General features: G+C 42.2%; 1 protein-coding gene across 1 annotated transcript; it reads left to right on the forward strand.

The window, feature by feature from the left end:
- LOC105986441 (C4b-binding protein alpha chain-like) lies at positions 1-25,901 on the forward strand. Its single transcript, XM_013017343.1, has 11 exons — positions 1-37; positions 2,189-2,368; positions 3,295-3,394; positions 6,587-6,672; positions 6,820-7,014; positions 9,044-9,226; positions 10,691-10,888; positions 12,331-12,531; positions 24,102-24,272; positions 25,163-25,338; positions 25,593-25,901. The coding sequence occupies exons 1-11, from the start codon at positions 1-3 to the stop codon at positions 25,764-25,766; spliced, it is 1,701 nt and encodes a 566-aa protein (XP_012872797.1). The 3' UTR covers positions 25,767-25,901.

The following is a 25,901-nucleotide window of genomic DNA, read 5'->3' on the forward strand; positions in this document are numbered from 1 at the left end:
ATGACCTTGGTCGCTATTCTGATGACTCCAATTCTTGGTGAGTAATGAGGAGACAAGGCCTGTCACCACATGGGTTAGTTACGCATGTGCCTTTAAGGAGCAGCTAATAAATATCCACCTTTCCCATGGATGGCCTGGAATTTAAAGAAATTTGCTATACCAACCCCCTTAAAGTGCCATCTCTTTCTTTTTCCCTTGTAGAATTTCTTCCCTATGAATCTATAAATATTCATGACTTGGAATAAATACATATTACCTACCAGCATGACTATGAAGAAATTCCACTACTCCTGGGATTGCTTAGAACCCAGGGTGGGCAGTAATAATTCTACTGGGTCATGTGGAAGGAAATTTAGTACTTTAATTCTTGCCAAAGAAATAGAATTAAGATTTTATGTATTTATTTTAATGCAGAAGAAACCTTTATTTCAGATGTTTTTAAATTTTATTTTATTTTATTGAAAAGGTGATGAGGAGTGGGTTACAGTTACATAAGTAAGGCAATAAGTACATTTGTTTTTTTTTAATTTAATTTAATTTTATTTGTGAACATACTGTACAGAGGGGTTACAATTACATGGGCAGGATAATGCGTACATTTCTTACCAAGTATTGCATCCTCCTCCTTTGTTTACCCTTCATATCCCTTCCCAGCCTCCCCCCTCCCCCCCAATCCCAATCCTTCTCCTTCCCCCAGTACATTTGTTTTTAATCATTGTTACCCCATCCACCTTTATCTCCCATTCACCCCTCCTACTTCCTCCTCCAAGTTGTAACGTTTATATCCAGCATAGTGTCAAGTGAGTATCAATGTTGCTGTGGTTCATCCATTGCTCTGCTATTTCTGTGATTCCTTTTCCCCTCCACATTGTTTAATATGCGAAACACGAGGTACCAAAAACTAAGAGAAAGAAAAAAACAACAATAGAGAAAAAAGAATGAACTATATACAGGGTCTTGTTTCCATAAGTTGTAGTTCATGTTAATATGCTTCATTATACATAGTCCTTTGCACTAAGCACTTGGGTTGTTGAGATCTCTTCAGTAGATGAATGGAACAAGAAAATGTGGTATACATATACAATGGAATTCTATGCTTCCATCAGAAAGAATAGCATTGTTCCATCCATAAGGAAATGGAAAGACTTGGAAAAAATTATATTAAGTAAAGTAAGCCAGGCCCAAAGAAAAGCAGGTCGTATGATTTCCCTCATTTGTAAGACCTAGAATATGAATAAAATTTTATTTTTAAGAGCTTAAGGTAGCCTCTACATTGTGAGGATGTTGAAAATATTTTTTGTTTGGTATAGGAAATCTAATCAAAACCCAAATGCCTAAAGAACATCATGACATAGCTGTATTGTATTCGTAAACTGACATGTTGAATTTGGGACCTCTTTGTATAAAACTTTAAGATAATAAAATTATACTAATAAAAGGGCTATGATATCACTCAGTGACAAAGCACTTGCCTAGCAAGTGCAACATCTTGGGTTTGATCCCCAGTACCAAAAAAATAAAAGACAAAAAATACAGTAAAAAAAAATGAAGTTATGCTAATATAAAATGAGGAAAACAGTCAGGTGCAGGTGGCTCAAACCTGTAATTCTAGCCACTCTGGAGGCTAAAATCTGAGGATTGCAATTTGAAGACAGACCAAACAGGAAACCCCGAGACTCTTACCTCAAAAAAAAAAAAGCCAGAGGTGTGGCTCAAGTGGCCTTGAACAAAAGAAGCTCAGGGACAGTGTCCAGGCCCTGAGTTCAAGGCCCAGGACCATCGCCTCCCCCACCAAAAAAAAGTGGGGGGAAATGGACTTTAAAAAAAGCAAATGGCTTCTTCTCATTCTTACTTGTAGAGGATGTTAGTTTCACACATACTATTGTTATTTAAAGAATATTGCTTAATTATAAGCAAGAGGTGGTGTTACATAGCATGGACTCTGAATCACAGCTGTGGACATCTGAGAGAATGATATTGCATTCATCCACTTTTACCTTTTTGTGACTCATTCAGGGATGGACTGATGAACTTTTCATGATCATTGTTATCAGTAATCAGAAAGCAAGCAATCACTGTGGTCACTGAACCCTGGGCAGTATGGCCCTGCTGTCAATACCTTGCTACTCATGGGGAGGCATTGTCCCAACATGTAACTGTTGGTGTTCCTTGTCATTTTGATGTCCAGGTGACTGTAATCCTCCTCCTAGATTGCCATTTGCTTCTCCAGTCCACCCGTTTTATTTAACAAGGTTCAAAACTGGAACTGCTCTGAAATACGTCTGCAACCTAGGCTACAAGAAAATAAATTCAAGTCACCTTACTTGTAATTTCAATGGTGAATGGATGTACCCTGTCTTTTGTGTCAGTAAGTGTCTACATTTATTGTTGTTGTTGGTGGTGGTGGTGGTGGGGCTTGAACTCAGGGCCTAGGTGCTGTCCCTGAGCTCTTTTGCTCAAGGATAGTACTCTACCACTTTGAGCCATAGTACCACTTCCACTTTTCTGGTGATTAATTGGAGATAAGAGTCTCATGGACCTTCCTACCCAGGCTGGCTTTGAACCATGATCCTCAGGACTCGGCCTTTTGAGTAACTAGCATGAGCCACTAACACCTGATTATATTTATTCTTACCTGTACCTCTTATTCCAGCAAGTTCCCAGAAAAACTAAATAACATTTCTAATTCAGATGAAAATCTTTGAGCAAAATTGTCTTAGAGAACAACACTGCCTATATACGCTATTTAGAAGACATCAATTGGGAAAACGCCATGAAATATTTTTTTCTTACACAATCTAGCTTACAGCATCCATTTTCCTGTTTTACTGCCTCTCTGTGACCAGTTGCACATTTTAAAGAATATACACTTATGAGTATAATTGGTCAATATGTCACATCCTGTATTACCACAGTGATTTTATTAAATAAACAAAACATAGATATTTTTTCTCCTTAAAATATGTCAGAAAAAATGGGTTCTATATTTACCTTTGTTTTCCCCCATCATAAAAATTTAATGAGACAGAAAGAAGTTAGCACTGAGTTGGGTGTGGTAGTGCAGTTCTGTAATCCCAGTGCCTGGGAGGCTGAGGTAGGAGGATCATGACTTAAAGGCCAGCCCGGAGTGAGACCTTGTGTAAAAAACAACACAAAGCAAAGCAAAATGTAACCATTAAGAATAATCTGGGGATCTGTCAGGAAGCAGAAGTTAATTAAGCAGGCTTTCTAATGATATAAATATTAGATATTTTCTAATGAGATCGCTGATCATCACTTTCATTTCCCTCCCAGAGAAACAGTGCAAACCCCCAGGGGAGTTAATGAATGGGAAAGTAGAAATGAAGTCTAATCTTGCCTATGGATCAACCATACAGTTCAGCTGCTCAAAAGGGTGAGTACAAGGCAAGCTGAAATAATCTCCTTTTAAGGGATTTTGATAAGGGGCGAATACATTCATGTGTTCCAAGAATAAAAATGACGACGCATTCATGTATTCAAGAATTCTTACTTCCGGGGCTGGGAAGGTGGCTCAGTGGTAGAGCGCTTGCCTTGCATGCCTGAGGCCCTGAGTTCGATTCCTCAGCACCACATAAGCAAAAAGAAAAAAGCCAGAAGTGGCGCTGTGGCTCAAATGGTAGAGCGCTAGCCTTGAGCTGAAGAGCTGAGGGACAACTCCCAGGCCCAGAGTTCAGGCCCCACAACGGGACCCCCCTCCAAAAAAAAAAGAATTCTTACTTCCACCCACTTACCTCCCTCCCCTTTCCCTCCACCTCCTGACAGGAAGTGAGGGATAGTACTTACGAAAAGAAACATAATGTTGTGTAGCATTTTACTTACATAAACATACCAAGGAGCAATAGTTCAACCACAATTTTACATGGAAGATGTCTGACTATATGCTGACATCTTGCTTTTAGTTTTTTCTTTTCATGATAGGGTTATGGAACGAATGGCCCTTGCATTCTGCCACATGCTTACTTTATATTCCCAATGGGATGGTCTTTGGGAGAGGGAACTCACAAATGGTTCAGTGTCTTTAAAAGAGAGATAGAGGGCTGGGAAGGTGGCTCAGCAGTAGAGTGCTCGCCTCGCATGCATGAGGCCCTGGGTTCGATTCCTCAGCACCACATAAGCAGAAAAAGCAGGAATTCGTGCAGCGGCTCAAGTGGTAGAGCACTCGCCTTGAGCTGAAGAGCTGAGGGACAGCGCCCAAGCCCAGAGTTCAGGCCCCAGGGACTGGCAAAAAAAAAAAAATTAAAAAAAAAAAGAGATACAGGAGAAAGCTTGCTTCCTTCCATCTCTCTTCCACCTCCTGAGACCACAATAAGAAGACAGACACCAGGATTGGGGGGGCGGGAGGGGGTGGCGTGGGTATTCCTCACCAGAACTCAGCCATGATAACTCAGTCCTGAACTTCCGAGTCCGCAGCACTGTGAGAATGAGATTTCTGTTACGTTCTACACTCTAATTCTGTTAGAACAGCCTGAAGTAAGACACATATACACTGAAGAGCTTTGATTTTCCTGCACCTATTTAGCCATTCTGTATGTGTGTGTGTGTGTGTGTGTGTGTGTGTAAGAGAGAGTGAGCGAGCTCCTATGGGTATTATGCTAGCTTTTTATTACTGTGACAAAATAATCTGAGACACACAATTTAAAAGGAGAAAGCCTTATTTTTTTTTGCCCATGATTTTAGAAGATTCGATTCGTGGCAGCTTAGCCTCCATCTCCTTGGGCCTGTGGTAAGGCAGTCCATTATGGTGGGGGGAAACGCAGTAGGACAAAGCTTCTCACCTCATGGTGGCCTGAAAGCAAAAAGAGCAAGAGGAAATGACAGGGATGCCTCCAAGAGCATGTCCCTAAATGAGCTACTTCCTCCAACGAGACCTAGGTCCTAAAGTTCCTACAGCCTTCCAATAGTGCCACCATGTTGGGACCAAGTCCCATTGTTATAAGGCGAAAATTCAGAGAAGCCACATTTTGAAGGATTGAATCTTGGCGTCTTTATTAGAGCACTGGAAGTCTGCAGGCAGTCAATGTTGTAAAAGCCTGCAGCCCACAAATACACTTAACACAGGAAACAGGCCAGAGAGGAAAGAAAGAACAAAAACAATCCTAACAAACCAATTCAGCTCCAGCGGAGAGCTGAATTGGGATGCCATGGAGACTGGAGACAAGACAGGAGACAGGACACGAACACGGAGACAGGTGGCATGGAGTAATGGCTCCTGTGCTGGTCTAGGCCTAAAGAGTCAGGGCAGGGGGCAGGGTCTCAGGAAATTCCCAGTCCCAGGCACTGGACTGACAGGTCCAGCAACCCATCGCCAAGTGCCTGCCCCTGCCTCCAGGGATTCGGGTACGCCCATCACCTGGGGGATGGGGTGGGGTGGGGAGGGTCATCACCTCCCCACCATGAAGACAAGATGCCAGACCCTACCATTCACCATGTGGCCAATATGGTGTCCCAGAACCTTTGGGGAATGTCCCAGATCCAAACAAGTTTTCTAATGACTGCAATATAGCATCATAAATTTATTTAGTGGTTCTCACATGTAGACATGTTGGTGTTTCATGTCTCATTCTGTGTATTTTATATGTGCATTGCTATTTGGGGCCCTTAGAAATCATGGGTACATGATAGCACAGACATGTATGCTGTTCACAGGAAGGGCAGCCAATATGTATGGCCTGCAGATGATGTTATAAATATCCAAGTGCCCCTTAGCAGAAAAAAAAGGTCCCTATCTCTAAAATGATAAATGTCCAGAAATCAGGTTGTTGGACTGGAGAAAAGGAACATTTTAGTTTTGATACGATTTATCTTTTTCTTTTTCCTTTGTGGTACTGGGATTTGAGCTCAGGGCCTTTTGCTTGTGGGGCAGGGACTCTGCCACTCGAGCCATGCTTCTAAACCTTTTTGCTTTTGGAATTTTTTTTTTGTCAGTCGTGGGGCCTGAACTCTGTCCCTCAGCTCTTCAGCTCAAGGCTAGCGCTCTACTACTTGAGCCAAAGTGCCACTTCCAGCCTTTTCTCCTTATGTGGTGCTGAGGAATCGAACCCAGAGCCTCATGCATGCAAGGCAAACACTCTACCACTGAGCCACCTTCCCAGCCCCTGGAATTTCTTTTTGGTCAGTCTTTGGTCAGTCATGGGGCTTGAACTCTGGGCCTGGGTACTGCCCCTGAGCTCTTCAAGGCGAGTACTCTACCACTTGAGCCACAGCACCACTTCTGGTTTTCTGGCGGTTAATTGGAGGTAAGAGCCTCCAAGATTTTCCTGCTTGGGCTGGCTTTAAACTTCAATCCTCAGATCTCAGCCTCCTGGGTAGCTAGATTACAGGCGTGAGTCACTGGCACCCGGCTTGCTTTTGGAATTTTTCAAGTAAGTCTTGCTTTTATACACACACACACACACACACACACACACACACACCAACACCACCACCACCACCACTACCTCCACCACCAACAACACAAATGAAGAAAAACAAACAACAACAACAACAACAAACCTCCAAAACATCACAGGCAATTGCTACTCAGAGGAAGATAAATGTCACTGACATCTTTTACCTATCTTTCCAGATATCAACTAGTTGGTGAGCCAACTAGTCAGTGTCATATCGAGGGAAGAGGAGTTAACTGGAGTAATCCTCTCCCAGAATGTGTAAGTAAGTAAAATTTATTTCTCACAATGGTTACATTCCTAAACCGTGTTAGATTATGTGACTCTGTGCATCCTCCATCTGAATGTTGAATTTGAGATGTGCAGTGATGGCCTCTTTGACTGTTCCTTTCTCCTCATCCACACCTCTCAGGTGTCAAGTGTGATTCTCCTCCGGTCATCAGCAATGGGAAACACAGTGGTGGAATTGAAGAAATCTTCACCTATGGCTCCTTAGTTACCTACGGCTGTGACCCCAACTTCTCACTCGTAGGCAACGCCTCCATTTTCTGCTCTGTGGTGAATAAAACAATAGGTGTTTGGAGCCCGGGCCCTCCTACCTGTAAAAGTAAGTCACAGAAAGACAAACTAATCCAATGAAAGTTGTTGTGTGTGTTTTCCTAGCTAAATTTAATCTTTTAATCAGGACAGCATAAGCTATGTTGGGATATGGATCCATAATGAAATCTGTGATTTTTTTGGTTTTGGGGGATTTTTTTGGTTGGCTGTGGGGTTTGAATTCAGGGCCTGGGCACTGTCCCTAAGCTGTTTTTGCTCAAGGCTAGAGCTCTACTACTTTGAGCTACAGCACCACTTCTGGTGTTCAGGTGATTAACTGGAGATGAGTCTCACAGAAACTTTTCTGCCCAGGCTGGCTTCAAACCTCGATCCTCAGATCTTAGCCTCCTGAATGGCTAGAATTACAGGCATGAGTCACTGGATCTTCTTTTTGGTTGATCTTGGGGCCTGAACTCTGGACCTGGGCACTGCCCCTCAGCTCTTCAGCTCAAGACTAATACTCTACCACTTGAGCCACTGCGCCACTTCCAGTTTTCTCTGCTTATGTAGTACTGAGGAATCAAACCCAGGGCTTCATGCATTCAAGGCAAGCACTCTACCACTGAGCCACCTTCCCAGCCCCAACCACTGGCTCTTCTTTTTTTTGTTTTTTGTTTTTTTGGGTCCGGTCGTGGGGCCTGAACTCTGGGCCTGGGCGCTGCCCCTCAGCTCTTCAGCTCAAGGCTAGCACTCTACCACTTGAGCCACAGTGCCACTTCTGGCTTTGTTTTCTTTTTGCTTATGTGGTGCTGAGGAATCGAACCCAGGGCCTCAGGCATGCAAGGCAAACACTCTACCACTGAGCCACCTTCCCAGCCCCAACCACTGGCTCTTCTATGGGAAGATTTTTCAAATTCTTTCTCATGTGCTCTTAGGCTAGGAAAGTTTTTAGAGTAATTCTTGTGCACATACAATAGTCAGGATTGTTTAGATTTTTCCAACACCCCCCTGTTATAACATCCTTAGACAGCTCAGCAAGAGAAGCAAACAAGAGCCCGGACACCTCGGCTCTTCAATTCTTGACTTGGAAGTCACACTTGTCATTTTGACCAGAATTAGTCTCTTACTTGTGCCTAGAGTCTGTTTATTCCAGAAGGAATGGACACGTTGTAGATAGTAACAACGTTAACCATTGTCTCACACAACCTTCCCAGGAGGCAGAAGCGGGAAGGCAGAAGCAATGTTTGTCCAGCAGTTCAGCTTGCTGGTCTAACACATTCTCTCTTTTTTTTTGGTCTGGTTGTGGGGCCTGAACTCTGGGCCTGAGCACTGTCCCTCAGCTCTTCAGCTCAAGGCTAGTGCCCTACCACTTGAGCCACAGCGCCACTTCCAGCTTTTTCCTTTTTGCTTATGTGGTGCTGAGGGATCGAACCCAGGGCCTCAGGCATGCAAGGCAAACGCTCTACCACTGAGCCACCTTCCCAGCCCCTCTAACGCATTCTTCATTCCCACTATGAAAGTGCCTTCAAAATACATTCCATTTCCTGATCTTAGTCAGCACAGGATACATCCAATACTGGGGTAAGATGATCCTAATCGTGAATGGAGTTCAACATGTCTGGAGTCAGGACGGCACCAGGGCATACAGCAGGAGCTGTGGCTGGGAAGGGTGGCACAGGCCAGATAATGAAGGCCGTAGCATGTCATACCCAGGAATCAAAATGAAAGTGAAGAGAAGGCATAAAAGGAGCAGCAATCTGAAGTGTGGGACAAGACAGATGCCCAGTTCAGTTTCCTGGGTACTGAAAGAACACATAAAGCTTTCTTATGTGTTTATTGTACCTACCTGTATCATGTCTTCTTTTGAGGCATGCCAACATTTGCAGTCACATCTCTGTCTCTCTCTCTCTGTCTCTCTCTGTCTCTCTCTCTCTCTCTTCTTTCCACCCCTTCTGTGTTCATTTGAGGTAGGGTCTCATTCTGCCACCCAGATTGGCTTTGTAACTCACCATCTTCCTGTGTCAGCCTCTGAAGTTGTAGTTACATGTTTATTGCTATTTCTCCTTTATAACTTAGACATTTTTCTTGTTCGCTTTTAGAAATCATTTGTCAGAAGCCCCAGATTCCGAAAGCAATTTTAGCATCTGGATTCAAAGCCTTCTATGTTTACAAAGACACCATTGTGATTAGCTGCATGAATGGCTATGTTCTCAGAGGCAGCAGTTCGATCCGTTGTGAAGTCAATAACCAATGGTACCCTTCTGTTCCCACCTGCCAACCCAGTAAGTACAGACAGTGTAGAGGTGGCTAGATGTGCCATATGAAGTTATGTGGAATACAGATGTGGGATGCTTTATAAGCACAAGCATCCTTTCATCCCAATATTCATGTGCTAAGGCTATGCTTTTCCATAGTTGTCTTGTTAGAAGGAAGATCTTGATAGCAATCTCTTAGCATCCTGGAAATATTTCATACGCATTATAGTTGTCACTCCAAGGATTTTGATGATAGATTAGATTATATAATCATTCCAAAACTTCTCCGGTAAGTAATAATAAACATAAATTTTATTTATCAATAAATTATAGATATGTCTTGAAAGATGGAAGGTGAAATTCCTCTTGAAGGAGAGTTCATATATACGTTGTGATGTATGTTGTATTTGCATATGCTATGCATACGTGATATATACATATGTATATATGTAATATGTTTTTGAATTCTATATCACTGATATATATGTTCATGTATATGTATGCATATATATGTATATATATGTATATGTACATATATATGATCTAGATATTTGAGTAGTCTTTATATAACATATCATAATACTGTTCTGAGTGGTATATATGCATACACATATACATAACTCAAAAATATTAGTAATGCCTATTTCTAATAGTTATACTCATTGAACACTTTTTCATACCAAACACCAGTCTAAATATGATGTGTTAATTAACCCATTTAATATTCACATCAGTTCTAAAGTTTATATCCCATTGCAAATATGATCAAACTGAGTTGTTAAGACACTAGTCCATTCACATACTGAATCAGTGGTGACAGACGCCATCACTGAATTGTGATTTGTCTGTCCCTTTCTGCTATCACAAGAACATAGGTGTCATTCAAACCGTGTAGAGATGGAACTCAAGAAATATTGAACTTGACAGATCAGTTTCTCCTTTTCATTTGACATTGACCATTAGTATATGCTTGAATGGCAAACATACCAGATTAAGACCCACCTTCAAAAGTTCTTGACATGACATCCTGGATTTCCAGGGGACAGTGTCCTAATATCAAGGGAAATACCTCTTAAATTAGTTCCGCCTTAGGCAGAGAGACCATTGAGTGAATCTTATCTTGGAGCGGGTGATTGCTATGCTTCTCCAGTCATGCTAATACCTCCTTCTGAAGAAGGCCATTCTGCAGTGCAGGGAGGTGGAAGGAGAATTGCGCACTCTGGTGGCTGGACCAACACCTAGCACTACCTCTTTCCTACACCGTGCCTCTCAGAAGCGCAGTGACCCCTCCCGCACAACCTCTCAGAGCCACAGCGGCTATTGAGAAGTGATGCTGCCTGATCTTCCTGATTTCATTATCCTTACTTCCAGTTGTTTGTTGAATAAAGCTACTATCTTCTTTTTTGTTGGGGGGGGGTCAGTCTTGTGGGTGTCTTTGGCAATCCTAGAAACCATTTTCATTCATCTTTATTCTTTCTTCCTCATGACTAGATGGTTGTACTAACTTACCAGACATTCCTTTTGCTTCCTGGGAAAGCCACATCTTTCCCACAAAAAATGTGACCATCTTTGGAGTCGGGACACAGTTAAAATATCAGTGCAAGCCTGGCTACCGATCAGTTTCAAAAGAGCCTCAGACTGTGATCTGTCAGGAAAATTTGACATGGACACCTTCCAGAGGATGTGAGAGTAAGTGGACTCAAAATGTCTTTTCCTGAATGTGCTCTGCTTCTTTTCTATTGACCATGTGGAGTACAGTCTTTGAAATTTCCTGGGACCTGCTCCATTGCCTAGAATATAGTCATTATTTTTGGGTACATAATTAGTGTGTGGTTGAAAATATGCATATTTTATAGGTTTGGTTTCAAAATGTATTCAACTGTTGATTTCGTTCATTTTTAAAACAAATTTTTATTTTGAAATGACATATCAAATGTACATAAATTCTGAATGGTATATTTTACTGCTGGTTAGTTTAACATTTTATTGCTATAAATGCCCTTTTCATTGCCATACTTTTTATCTTTTGTGCTTTTATTATTTTCCAAATAAGGTTGTTCTTTTGCCAGAGCTGGCCTGGACCTCAGTCTACCGCATTTATGCTTCCTATGTAGCTGATATGACAGGCAACCCCACAGTGCCTGTTTTTTTATTGGTTGAGATGGGGCCTTTTTGACCTCTCTGCACTGTTCTTTTTCTATCTCTAAAGATGCTACTATCCACTACTATTCCATTTTCCCAATCCTCTGAAAATCTTTAATCTCATTGATTTTTGTCTGTCTTACTGATTTTTTTGCTGTCTGACTTATGCTGATACTGGTATCTTCTAGAGCATTTTTTATTTTGTTTACTGTACTTACCAGCTTCAGGATTACTCTTTGGTATGTGTGTGTGTATGCGCGCGCACACACGCACACACACGTGCCAGTCCTGCGGCTTGAATTCAGAGCCTGGGCACTGTCCCTGAGGTTTGTTGCTCAAGGCTAGTGCTCTACCACTTGAGCCACCACTCTACTTTTAGCTTTTTTGTTGTTCAATTGGAAGTAAGAGTCTCACAGACTTTCCTGCCTATGCTGGCTTTGAACCAAGATCCTCAGATCTCAGTCTCCTGAGTAGCTAGGATTATAGGCATGAGCCACCAGCACTTGGCTATTCTTTGAGTAAAGAAAAAGCTATTAAATTTCTCAACTGTTTTTCTGTGTTTTCTTGAAGTTTATTGAATTTCTTTAGAACAATGGTTTTAATTCTCTGAGAGATTACATAGATCTATGACTTTATGGTCTATTTCTGGTACCTTATTGTATCTATTAATGAAAGTTCCCTGAAAGATCTTTATTGGTATATCTCAATGTCTGCACATTAAAGGATTAAATATTTATTTCAGTCACTGTAATCTGGATTTGATTGTGCTCATCCTTCCAGAAATTCTTGATAATTTTTTTTAAAGTTACCTGTAAGTAGTTGTATAAAGGAGTTACGATTCAACATACAAGTTTATAAGTACAATGCATCTTGATCAATTTTGTGAGTTTAACCACTAACATTTTTCAAAGGGAGGGTAAGGGTTTCAATAAAAAGATGTGCTTTCCTGATAATTTCATAAAATCTACATACCACTTTTTCTCTATCAGAGGTATGTTGCCCGAAGCCAAATCTGGAGAACATCAGAATCATAAGTGAGAGGAGAGACTTGACCCACGTATGTTTCTACACCTACGGAGACTATATTTTCTACATGTGTGATAAAGGCTACCTCCCTGTTTCAATTGATGGAAGGAGTTCATGCCAAGCAGATGGCAAATGGGCACCTAAAACGCCATCATGTAAGTCAGGTAAGAATACCGGGAGAACTGGTTCTTGTGATTTCCCAGGTGCCCCCAAATCATCATCCCATATGGATGATCCGCAAAATGGTGAACTTCTTAAGGCTTGGTGAGTGTGTGATTATTCTTCTAAGAAGTATTGCGCAAAGAAGATCACAGATACATGACAGCCACATTATGAGAGGCAGCCTCAGAAGAAATGACATGAGATGAGTATTTATGAGTTTCTTGTGATGGAAGACAGTGGAGTTGATGAAATCCCTCCAAGATTCATTATGTCATTTTTCTTGCATGAATTGTCGGTAAGCATAATGGCTGCCCTCTAAGACTTAATTTATAGGACTGCGTAACATTGGAAGATCTTAAGAGGAAGTAGTGACTTTGGTAGGAATTGGGGCCCTTAGAGTCCAGTGACTGACATCAGCCTTTTTATTTCCTTGCTTTAACTCAGACCTGAAGAACTATGTCTCTGTTACTATGCTAAACTTAGAAGAAGGAAAATCTAGAGCAGTAAACATCTGTCTCTGATAGGGGTAAGACACTGAAATGTCACCATTGGGCAGTCTCTTCAATATAAACAATTCTTTACAGCAAAGCTCGAGAAAAATGACTCAAGTGTGAGAAAAATGACTCAAGGGCTAGGAACTAATTTTGGAGGGCTTCATAGGAGACAGGATTATGTGGAGGAAGGGAGACAGCCAGAGATTGACCCAGAGAAAGTAGGAAGAGGAGCAAAGGTCACCACGATAAACCTCAGGGCCTTGATTCCCTGAGACTATAAGGAATGCCTTCCTGAATCCCCTCTCTTTAGGATAATAGCTTCACACACGTCTCCACTGGTCTATCCCCCGTTGATGTGGGTTCCTTGAAGGCCAGCCATTGTTTAGTTTCAACCCTGCTTCTTGGAAATGGACCTAATACAGGGGGGGAGATTGAGATTCACAGTGAATGCTTCTGTAGAACACAATCAGTGCAAATCAGAACAAAATCGTGTACTCCTTCTGAGACTGTTCTCAGAAGCAGCCCGAGGTGCTGCGACGTGGGTACAGAAGTTTCCGATGCATCGCTCAGAGCTGCTCAGAGCCTCATGTTAATTGCCCTGCTGCTGGTGATTTCAACTAGTGACTGGCCCCAGTCTCTTAAAGATAATGTACAGGGGTTGAGTGGAATAAACTACCCCTGCTGTTAAGGCTATAATTTTTATCATATTTTAGCAAGTAAATATAGACAAATGTTTGAATATATTTGTATAAATAAATATGTTTTATTTCAGCATATTATATTAATTTTACAAGGGGGTTTCATTGTAATAGTCACACATGCATATATACCATGTTAAGTCTGTCATTGATATGTCATTTGTACTCACTATCACCTGTTTCAGAATTCTCTTACCTTCCCTCAACACTTTAGTAGGCTTAGATTTCTTGCTATATAGGCTGACTCTGGTGATTACACTTGTCTAATGAGATTTCTTAAGGTCTTGTGTCTATTCCCTATTCCTTCAACACATTCATTAGTAGCTTCAGAAAAAAGATGTGTTGGGCTGGGAGGGTGGCTCAGTGGTAGAGTGCTTGCCTTGCATGCATGAGGCCCTGGGTTCAATTCCTCAGCACCACCTAGGCAGAAAAAGCCAGAAGTGGCGCTGTGGCTCAAGTGGTAGAGTGCTAGCCACGAGCTGAAGAGCTGAGGGACAGCGCCCAGACCCAGAGTTCAAGCCCCACGGCCGGCAAAAAAAGAAAAGAAAAAAGATGTGTCTTAATTCACTTTCCATGAGTCACAGACTCAGTGTCACAGACTGAGTAATTTATTGAAAATTTAAAAAAAGAAGCTTATAGTTCTTGAAGCTTGAAAATCTAAGAAGAATACCAAGGGCTTATATCTGCTGGGTTCTCCTAGACTGCATTAGAACATGGCAGAAGAGGGGCTGGGAAGGTGGCTCAGTGGTAGAGCACTTGCCATGCATGCCTGAGGCCCTGGGTTCAGTTCCTCAGCACCACATAAGCAAAAAAGCCGAAAGTGGCGCTGTGGCTCAAGTGGTAGAGTGCTAGCCTTGAGCTGAAGAGCTGAGGGACAGCTCCCAGGCCCAGAGTTCAGGCCCCACGACTGGACCCCCCCCCAAAAAAAAGAACATGGCAGAAGACAAGTAGGCAAGAGTGAACTGGCAAGACAGAACAGAGCTCACAGAATGCACTTCTAAAACAACTCCTGCACTCTCTCTTTCTCTCTCTCTCTCTCTCTCTGTCTCTCTCTGTCTCTCTCTCTCTCTCTGACTCAGGGTCTGGGGACTATCCCTTCATTTTGTGACTCAAGGCTGACATTCTTCCACTTGAGCCACACCTCCACTTCTAGCCTTTTGGTGGTCAATTGGAGATAAGGGTCTGATAGACTTTCCTGCCCAGGCTGGCTTCAAACCATAACCCTCAGATCTCAGTCTCCTTAATTGCTAGGATTACAGAAGTGAGCCACAAGTGCCTGGCAACTATTTCCAATTTTTCACACTCAGTTGATTCTCCTTTGTGGTCTATATAGAAACAAGACGGATCAAGAAAAGGTCTTTATTGGGTCTGCTCCCTTCATCTTTTCCTAACAAATACAACTGTTTACATTGGGCCCAGGAAGATCCTAAGGATCCGTCCTCATGGGAAACGGAAACTATGGAATGTAGAGTCATTCATACACACATGAAGAAAGGGGGACATCAGTCGACAGCCTAATTTCTACCAGATGCAAATTCCCTAACCTTCTCAGTTTTGTTGCTGCTAAAATGCTGATAGTACCAGTATCTAATTCAAAGAATTACAATGAGAAATTAGATTGGATAAGGCTAATAAAAATTCAGCAAATAGAAGTGGTGCTGTGGCTCACATGGTAGAGCTCTCGCCTTGAGCTGAAGAGCTGAGGGACAGCGCCCAGGCCCAGAGTTCAAGCCCCAGGATTGACCAAAAAAGAATTTTTTAAAAAAAATCAGCAGGGCTGGGAAGGTGGCTCAGTGGTAGAGCACTTACTTTGCATGCTCAAGGCCCTGGGTTCGATTCCTTAGCACCACATAAGCAAAAAGAAAAAAGCCGGAAGTGGCGCTGTGGCTCAAATGGTAGAGCGCTAGCTTTGAGCTGAAGAGCTGAGGGACAGTGCCCAGGCCCAGAGTTCAGGCCCCATGACCGGACCCAAAAAAAAAAAAATCAGCAAATAGAAACATGCAGTACCTTCTCCTTAGATGTGACTGTTCAGATTATACCTAAGAAAGAAGAAAGCCAGAAATGGAGCTTAGAACAATTTGTAAGGTCTAAGCATAAATAGGAACAGAGTTTAATGTACTGTACTTTTAATGTAACTTTTCTCATCCAATGTTTATTTGGATGCCTTTTTCTGGAAATCATAGAATGTTTGAAATATGTTTCCATTCTAGCCTTGTGTCCAAAACCAGTGATAGAAAATGGAAAGCTGTCCATGACAAAGGACCACTATTTTGAACTGGAAAATGTCACCATCTATTGTAATGCTGGTTATAAAGTGGTCGGTCCTTACAATATCATGTGCTCAGAGAAAAGTATTTGGTATCCAGTGGTACCCAAGTGTGTGAAGGTATGTGGCACAATGCAGGGAAGTTCTGACTTCCTCCTCATATGGTGAACTCCTCCTTAACTCTGCCCTAGCCAACAGCTGTGACATCTGACTCTTGTTAGGATGCTTAAGTCATTTGCCAAACTTGGCAATTTTTGGCTTCCCAACACTGTAGCAAGCCTGGAAAGGTTTTCTGCTCTATGGTTGGAGTCCAAACTGCAGACTTCAGGGTCTCCTAGACATGGATGTAGAGACCCACTCTGTACATCTTCTACCAGAATTTATTCCATTTCTAGTTGGCCCCCAAAAGCTACTCAGCTGTCCTGATGGAGATATTCTATGGGTTCCCGGGGATGTTCTGTATTTTTTTTTCCTACCTCTACTGTGACTCCTCCCACCCCACCCTCCACTGCTCTTCAAGAGCAGATGTGGGCTCCTCTGCTTGGGAACACACCTGCTAAAATGCAGTCTCTTCAGTCAGCTTTCCTTAGTTTTCCCCTTCAGATCCCACCCTCCCCTAGCCATTTCTTTCAATCACCTTCAGGTGGTGCCTGCTGGCTGTGAACAAGTACTTGCTGGAAGCAAGTTGTTACAGTGTCTCCCACAATCAGAAGATGTGGTAAAGGCCCTACAGGTGTATAAACTACTTCTGGAGATTGAACAATTGCAAGCGCAGAAAGATAAGTGGACAAAGAGCTACCAGCCATTTCCTAAACCTAAGGACCTCAGGGGCCTACTTGTCCCTTTAAATAAATATATAGAATCCTCACTCAGCAACTTCACACATTACTAAGTACCAGCTCAGGTTGAGGAGTTTCTTGGCCAGAAGAACCTCATGTGGTTAGTTGTTGAAGATGAGTAGCGGCTGGTTACCTAGCCATTATGGTTCAAATGTCTACTTTCATTTGATTCTATGTTGGTTAAATAAATAATAATGTGTCAGATATGTTTGTTTGTGTTGTTATCCTTGCCAGTAGGTAACACAGCCATAACTTGCACTCAGTGCACATATCCATTGCCTAAAATGTCTGTCTTTAACTTCACCCTTCCCCTTCTTTTTTTTTTTATCTCAGAAAAAAAAATGAAAGCTGGAAAATTCAAGTTGTATTTATATCTCTATTTTTGCCTTACTGCTTCCACGTCTAGAACATGCCTGCTCTGGGCCTACAGAAGAGAACCAACACTTCATTGGAACGTCAAAGTGCACACTCTTCACTCTTCTGTAACGAAATACCAGAGCAAGAGCGAGAACATTGCTCGTTGCTCAGGCCCCTGAGAGCCCCCTTCGGGTCCCCCCGAAAGGATCCATCCCATCCATCCCTGGGGACCACGCAGAGGCAGCAGGCAGGCACAGGAGAAAGATGACTACAAGGTTTATTAGAGGAGCCATATTTGCCCGAGAGAGAGAGAGAGAGAGAGAGAGAGAGAGAGAGCGCACATGGTGGCCTCCACTGTCTAGGTAGCAGGAGGGTTCTGGGGAATAGGAAGTGAGGTAGATGGGAGTTCAGGTGGGTCTGGGCGGAGAGTGGGAGGGGCCAGCTGTATGGAGGGAACTCCAGTGCTGCAAGGAGCTCAGGTCTGGGTGGAGCTGAGCACCAAAGGTGGGCATAATGCTTACACCCCCTTCTCCACTCAATCCCTTCCTTCAATGGCCTCACTCTTTTTGGGGGGGATACCATTTCTGGGGCTTGAACTCAAGACCTGAGCTCTGTCCTACAGCTCTAGCACTTGAGCCACAGCCTCCACTGCCTGTTTTTTTCTTAGACATAAAAGTCCCACAAACAGGATCTGGGAAGGTGGCTCAGTAGTAGAGTGCTTGCCTTGCATGCATGAGGCCCTGGCTTTGATTCCTCAGCACCACATAAGCAAAAAAAGCCGGAAGTGGCGCTGTGGCTCTAGTGGTAGAGCACTAGCCTTGAGCTGAAGAGCTGAGGGCCAGAGTTCAGGCTCCATGACCAAAAAGAAAAAAAAAGTCCCACAAACATTTCTGTTCTGGCTGGCTTCAAATGGCACTCCTCAGCTCTCAACCTGCTAAGTAGCTAGGATTCCAGGTGTGAGCCACTGGCACCCAGCTAAGTTGTTTTTTGTTTTTGTTTCTTTGGTAAATGATTTTTTAAAAAAGCTACCTTTGAGTTATAACAGTAGCTCTATTAACAGGTTGTACCCATCATGATTTTCAGGATATATCATCTATAGCTGTGAGGCTCTAACAGTTACAATTAGACTCTATGGTATTTGCATGTAGGTTCTAAAGAAAATCGATAGTGACATCTATGCCATGTGTAATTTGGAAAAATTAGTTTTAATTTGGGAAAGGGAGTTTTTCTAGATTGCTAAGCCGTCCAAACTGTCCTCCAAAAAGAGAACTCTTGGAAAACCATGATGTATGGTGATAACCAAGAAAATCTCCCTGGGGTTGTGGAGGAAATAACTTTACAACTATTTCCATGGTTGAGTATGTATGGTGCAGGTGAGAATTAACTTTGTCAATTTGAACACATTACAGTTACATCTGAAATAAACTTACATGTTAAAAGAAATGTAGCAATTCTTGTAAACGTTTGGAATACAATGAATAAGAAGAATCTGTGCTTAAAAGTGACATTAAGTGATAGTAGATGCTGTCCTTTATTTATCTTGGTTCCTGTTTATAGAATGAAGCAACCACATGGTAGATTTATTTGCTTTCCTTTCTCAGTAGAAAGTTTGAAATTTAACCACTGTCATCAATATTCCTGGGGTTCATTCATTTGCTGGTAAAGAAAGTTCCTCTTTAATTTTGGAGAGCTAAGCACTTGCTTGTTAACCTCTCTTGCCCTCTGCACCAGCTCAGTTTGGTGGCAAAAGTCATTCTGGTGCTTGCTTCAGCAGCACATATACTAAAATTGGAACGATACAGAGAAGATTCACATGGCCCCTGCGCAAGGATGACATGCAAATTCATGAAGCGTTCCATATTTTTGCTAAATGAAATGAACCCCAAGATATGGACACAAGAGATCTGTCCTTGCTGTTGTTGTTTTAAATGTACTATGGGATTTTTTTTGTTTCCTTTGTATGTTCTTCTCCCTGTGGGATATCCCCTGTTGTCACTGTACTTGATTTTGGTACCCTGCATCTTATTTGTCTAATCTGGAGAGGGGAAAGGGGAATAACAAAACAGTGAAACAAGGACACAGGATGACCCATTGCAACGATGATACCCACAGGACAGTATATTGGAAACGGACTTTACAAATTCAGGGGGAGGGGGAGAGGAATATGGGAGGTGAGGGATGGAAGGGATAGTGGGTCAACAACAAGGGAAGGGGTAACAATGATCTACAAGTAATGTACTCATTGCCTTACTCATGTCCATGTAACCCCTCTGTACAGCATCTTTACAATAAAAAAGTCATTCTGTATGTTTTCTGTTCATCTTTGTCTTCGGATGACTATCTGTATATCTTACAGTAACCACTGTGTACAGTGGACCCAAGTGGCAAAACATGAGAGACAGCTTGAAAACTTCTCCATCCTTTCATGGAGCTAAAGTAAAGAATATGAACAGGGGACCTCAGTGGTTATTCGTGTACTGACTTCAGCCCATATTGTTCCTATTGAACTCAGATCTACAGCTCATCTGTTAAAGTGTTTGTTGTTGTTGTTGCTGTTATTTCCCACCCACCCACCCCCTCCAGAGAATGTTAGGACAGAAAGACCTTCACTCTCATTCAACCCCATGGAACTTTCTTCAGGTTGTCTTGATCTTTCTTCATTTTCATTTTCCCTGTGTACTTTACCCATATTGTAACCTCACCTCTACTTCCCAAGTTGTATAACCCCAGTATTAATTAATTTGGGTTCATAGATACATCAAGAAAATATAAATATTGAAGGGATAACTGTTTGGACTGTATTTTTCTGTCTTCACAAGCCTAGACTGGTGTGCTTTTAGAGACAATTAGGCTCTAGGAAGAAAATCATAGATTATTGTTTCTTCCACTTTCCCACTGGGAATTCTCACCAGTTATTGAAGACCTGACAACTCTGGAACATGGTGGCATGGAACAGGCCTCTTAGCTGAGGCTCCCAGCAAAACCTGCTGTACAGCTTGGGATAGAAATAGGGACAAAAAGCCAACAGGGGCTCCTGTCACCAGGGGGAGAAACCCATGAGAAAGTGTTAGGATTATGACTGTAAATAGCCACAGAATTCCAGAGAACACTCCCCGCCCTCACCCCTCAGTTTGGAACTTTATTGGATGATCCAGGTTACATTCTGTCCTGTACCAGGTCTGTTGAATTCTGCCCCTCCCCATCAGTGACTCAAAAACCTAGTTCCTTGACCTTGGCATTAATCTTCCAGTGACACAACTTTCGCCTGACTCAGGGTGACTGAAAAAATCTCCAAGTCCTTCCTGAGATTCAGTATCATGGCCTGCAAATTTCAGGGAATTTTCCAAGCACCGTGGCTCCTCGGGCTCCTGTCGGTGCTCTGGTGTCCAGCAGTCCTGTGTGGTGAGTAGAAGCTATGAGGATTGGTTTGTGGTTTAAATCCAAGGTATGGAGGAGAATTCATGCTTAAATTTTAGCTACACAAATGGTTACCATTCAGTACAATTTTGAAGTACAAGGAAGTATGTGCATTATTAAAAATATATTTGCAAAAATTTTAGCTCTTTATAGGTTATTATTGTTCAGAAAGCTAAATATTTCAAACACTTGAGGGACTTATCTAACAAAAAAATTTCTGTGTTAAGGTTGGCATGTCAATGAATATTCCTAAATGCCTAAAAGTTAATCTTCTATAGGCTTTGCTTTTTTCTATTTTATGACTAATGATTGACTAGAACATATTTGCCATCAACAAAAACAATTTTATGTTATTATACACAACAAATAAATTTGCTAGAGTAAAATTACAAATCACTCCATAAACTAAAATCATTAAGTAATTATGATACGAGGTATGTAATTTAGAGAATAATTGCCCTTAACCATTAAGCACTAAAAGGCTTTGTGAAGATCTGTGAGACCAACTATACTAGGGGTATTTATAGATGCAGATATAAGTAACTGCTTTAATTTTAAATGGAAGAGTATGGCCAGGATATTGTCCATTGTCTGCTGGACAGCCTTCTGAGGATAAATTACAGAAATACTTGCTGAATTCATTCATAAAAAATATTTTTTTTGGGGTCCGGTCGTGGGGCCTGAACTCTGGGCCTGGGCCCTGTCCCTCAGCTCTTCAGCTCAAGGCTAGCACTCTACCACTTGAGCCACAGCGCCACTTCCGGCTTTTTTCTGTTTGCTTATGTGGTGCTGGGCAATCGAACCCAGGGCCTCATGCATGCAAGGCAAGTGCTCTACCACTGAGCCACCTTCCCAGCCCCTCATAAAAAATATTTTTCAAGTCTGATGTGGTAGCACATATCTATAATCTCAGCACTCTTGTGCCGAGACAGAAAGATCATGATGTGGAGGCCAGCCTAGAGCACATAATGTTTAATCCAACCTGGACTATATTGCAATATACTATACCAAAAAAATCAAACAGCATAGTAAAGAGGTCTTTTCTTTTTTTCTTTCTTTCTTTTTTTGGCAGTCTTAAGGCTTGAACTCTGGGCCTGGGCTCTGTCCCTCAGCTCTTCAGCTCAAGGCTAGTGCTCTACCACTTGGGCCATAGTGCCACTTCCGGTTTTCTGAGTGGTTTATTGGAGAGAAGAGTCTCACAGACTTTCTTGATCAGGCTGGCTTGAGCTGTGATCCTTAGATCTCAGCCTCCTGAGCTAGGATTACAGGTGTGAGTCACCATGCCCGGCTTAAAAGATCTTTTCTTAATGACTATATTTCATTCGATGTTTAAGAAATTCCATTCATAAGCCCCAGACTTATATGTAGGTGAATGTTTATTTTGGCCCCATAGTATCAACAGCAAAGGTACAAAGATGGTTGACATATACTCCCTGCTCTCCAAACAGAAAAATGTTCAACTATAGATAATATAGTTGTCAAATATTAGCTGGAAACTTTTAGACAGAAGCTGCAGAGGACAGGGTAAATTAAACCTTTCACTCTGTCTTTGCCACTCAATAGTTGCTTCAGCTGGAGTGAGAAACTAAATCTCTCTAGGAATATGTTTTCTCCTAGGAAAGGTGGGAAAGATGACAATATGCAATCTCAAATGATACTGTGATGGCTGGATGAAAAAATGCATATGTTGTCTAGATTATGAACACATTGTGTACATTTATACACACATACAGTGTGTGCCAGTGAATACAAAGGCTACTTTCTATAAATTTAAATATATATGATATGCTATGCGTGCTATGAATTGAAAAGTAAAATACAAAAGTAAATATATTCTATACATTTTAAAATACATACGTGATAACACAGATGTTGTGCGTAGTATCCGGACTGTAGTATGATCTTAGGAAATGTGGCATAGGTAACTGCAATGGGACATCAGAGAAATAAATGGCCATTTTCTGGGGAAGCGAGAGGAGGCCTGCATGGCAAGTGGGACTCGAGCAGCCCACGGAGAAGGAAGTGTACCAGAGAGCTGTAGGGCAGAAAGCTGGTGTGAACACAGGTCATAGAAGGGGATACGCATGACATACTTATCAGTGGCTAGCTGTGCTGATTAGTCTACACAGACAACTCCTATAGGAAGATATCGATTATGAAAGGTGAAGTATCCTTGAGAAAGGGCAGAAGAGGGATTTCTTTTTTGTAATTTTTATTATTATTATAAAGGTGACGTACAGAGGGATTAGAATGGCAAAAGTGAGGTGATGAGTGCATGTCTTTTTGGAAAATGTCATCCCTTCCCTCACTCTCTCCCAGTTTTTCCCTCCTGTCCTCACCCACAAGTTGGCTAGTTCATTGTCAACATAGGGTCTAGTGAGCACCACTGTTGTATTTGTCCACCCTTTGTTCCTCCATATCTGTGCCCTCCTTCACCCTCCCGAAGACAGATAAATGAACAAACCAGGCAAAAAGGAAAACAAAACAAAAACAGCAGCAAAGAAAAAAATACCCTTGTTTCCATTTTGTGGGGTTCATTTTTTTTTGTTTTTTTTTTTGTTTTTTTTTGGGTCCGGTCGTGGGGCCTGAACTCTGGGCCTGGGTGCTGTCCCTCAGCTCTTCAGCTCAAGGCGAGCACTCTACCACTTGAGCCACAGCGCCACTTCCGGCTTTTTTCTGCTTATGTGGTGCTGAGGAATCGAACCCAGGGCCTCATGCATGCAAGGCAAGCACTCTACCACTGAGCCAACTTCCCAGCCCACGGGGTTCATTTTAATATTATTTCATATGATCAGAGACACACAGGCATTGTGACCTTGTGCTCCTTCCCTAAGAATATCCTCCTTTTGAGAAAAGGGTTTTCTAAACGCTTGTGTGTTGGTAAATGTTCTAAGATTCCTGAAACAATTGTTACTTGGTTTCAGCATGGGAGGGAAGCTTCCATTGTTATAGTACTGTCACGGGCATTTTCTGACATTGCCTCTGACCTATTTTCTTTAACATGAGAAAGTTCATGGACCCTGATAACCTTCCATTTCCGGGGGCAGCTCCGTACCTGGTTCCCATGCGCAAGCACTCTTCTAAAATATTTCAAGTGTGGCATTTTCTTAGTGGAGATGTATGAAAAGTTACGAGCAGGGAGAAAAGACTCGGAGATTTCTGGACTGACTTAACATCTCTGTATTTCATTTGAGGCTGCCGGAGGGCATCACTAGTTGTGATTTGGGGCTGAATCTTCCTTCGTGCACAAATGGTTCCTAAACGAGATAAAGTTGAAGGAACTTGCCAATGGGATGAAAGAAGGCTTAAGTCTTTATGTCTCCAGACTTTCTACCCTCCCACAAGCTGAGACTTGCAAAAGGCTGTGTGAGGGTTTGATCTGGAAATCTTACAGCAGAGAAGACAGAAGGACAAAAATGACTCCTTTGGAGGATGTGATTATTCGCCATCTTCTACAATCTCACCACCTCTCTTTCTTGTTTCCCCCCTCTCGTTATCAAGGTTGCAATTTCCCGCCTAGCATTGCACATGGACACCACACACGGGTTAGTTCCTACAATATCTTTAAATATGAGGTTCTCTATGGATGTGATGAAGGATACACACTGGTGGGACCAGCAAAACTCTCCTGCAGCTCTTCCCAGTGGACGCCAGCAGCCCCTCTTTGTAAAGGTAACTCCCCTCCCTTCTCGGCCTGTGAGCAAGCAGAAGAACTTGTCAGGAGAGGGTAAAGGGCAAAGTTCTTCCCTGCCAGAAACAGCACGGAGCCATTTAATTTCATTTACTTCAACTATAGGCAGATATTATTTCATGCAAAAAAATACAACAGGCATACGCCTGCTCCTCCCCTTTGTGTCTTTCTCCTCATTGCAAAATTCAACCTCCTTCAGTTTCTTGCATTTATTTCCAGAACTATTCTACAAGCATCAACTTTGATGCATGGACCTGTAGGTCTGTAACAACATCCTTGAGGAAAGTTGTTCTGGTGTTCAGGTCAGGTCTCAAGGTCTCTCCAGCAATTCTAAATATCACAATCAGGTGTTTCTGACAGGAGAAGATGCAACTGGTTCTAGCTTTCACACACATCTAGGATTGCATCCACACACACCAATGTTACGTTAATAAAGTCATTATCTATTTGCCACTGTCTCCACTGAACACAGGAAAATAAGAAAGAGCAAGTGAAATTTGAAAGCTAGAGACGTGATCATCTTGGCTGTGAAGGACAGTTGTTTATTTACACTCCATCCCTTTATTGAAAACCTTCATTGCTCTCTCTCTACCTCAACTTTCTCACAGGTAAAAGAGTAGTAATAGCAGCACTCGCTTCATATGTGTATTGTGAAACTTAAACATACGATAGTCACATAAAGCACAAATCCCCAAATCTGATAGCTAATAACACATACTAATAAATTATGTATATATTAATAAATAACAAAGACTTGGCAATGCTATTTTCACAAAAATGAAGTAAATGATTAAAAATATAGCATTCCTACTGAGTCAAGTATCATGTTTTCCTTAGCCTTTAACGTTACATAAATATATATTCCCTCCAGCTCTGTGCCTAAAACCAGAGATCGAAAATGGAAAGCTGTCTATGGATAAGGCTCACTATGTCGCGATGGAAAATTTCACTGTCCACTGTGACTCTGGCTTTTCAGTGGTGGGTCCACAAAATATTACTTGCTCAGAGGATGGAACCTGGTACCCAGAGCTGCCCAAGTGTGAGTGGGTAAGTGGTATACGACTCAAGAAAGTTCACTGCTGCCAAGCCCTAAACACAGTATTTCCCAGAAAGCTCTCCTCTAGACAGTGATCTGAAAAAACATCTGTTGGGATGTTAGAATCCTCCTAGAATCCTCTGAGCCTGGGAAGAACTTAGTCCTAACCTTGCTTTTTCTAGACTATAGATCCTACTGTTCTCTCTCTCTGGATGGTCAGTGGGGCCTTCTTGCCACCCTCCCCCTACCCCAACATCTCTTTCAGGATGTTCCTGAAGGCTGTGAGCAAGTGCTGGAGGGCAGAAAACTCATGCACTGCCTCGCAAGTGCAGAGGAGGTAAAAATGGCCCTGGAGATGTATAAGCTGTCTCTGGAGGTGGAGTTGCTGGAACTACAGAGAGACAAGGCAAGACAACCAATTCTAGGGCCACCAATGTGATTTTTCTCAAATGTGGAAGAAAAAGGTTGCCTGGCTCACTGGTCGCCTTATATTTAATCTGGATTACTTCAGTTTAACAGCACCACTCTATCTGGGATGCCAATATTCACCGTAGTAAAACGTTCATGTATCAAA

This window comes from Dipodomys ordii, unplaced genomic scaffold, assembly GCF_000151885.1.
Source record: "Dipodomys ordii isolate 6190 unplaced genomic scaffold, Dord_2.0 Scaffold35, whole genome shotgun sequence".
Lineage (NCBI taxonomy): Eukaryota > Metazoa > Chordata > Mammalia > Rodentia > Heteromyidae > Dipodomys > Dipodomys ordii.

Excerpts from the sequence above, each read along its gene's own strand:
- LOC105986441 (XM_013017343.1), top strand. The coding sequence starts at position 1 with ATGACCTTGGTCGCTATTCTGATGACTCCAATTCTTG. Across the intron at positions 3,395-6,586 it reads CAGTTCAGCTGCTCAAAAGG|ATATCAACTAGTTGGTGAGC; the intron begins GTGAGTACAAGG and ends CTATCTTTCCAG. Across the intron at positions 7,015-9,043 it reads GGGCCCTCCTACCTGTAAAA|AAATCATTTGTCAGAAGCCC; the intron begins GTAAGTCACAGA and ends GTTCGCTTTTAG.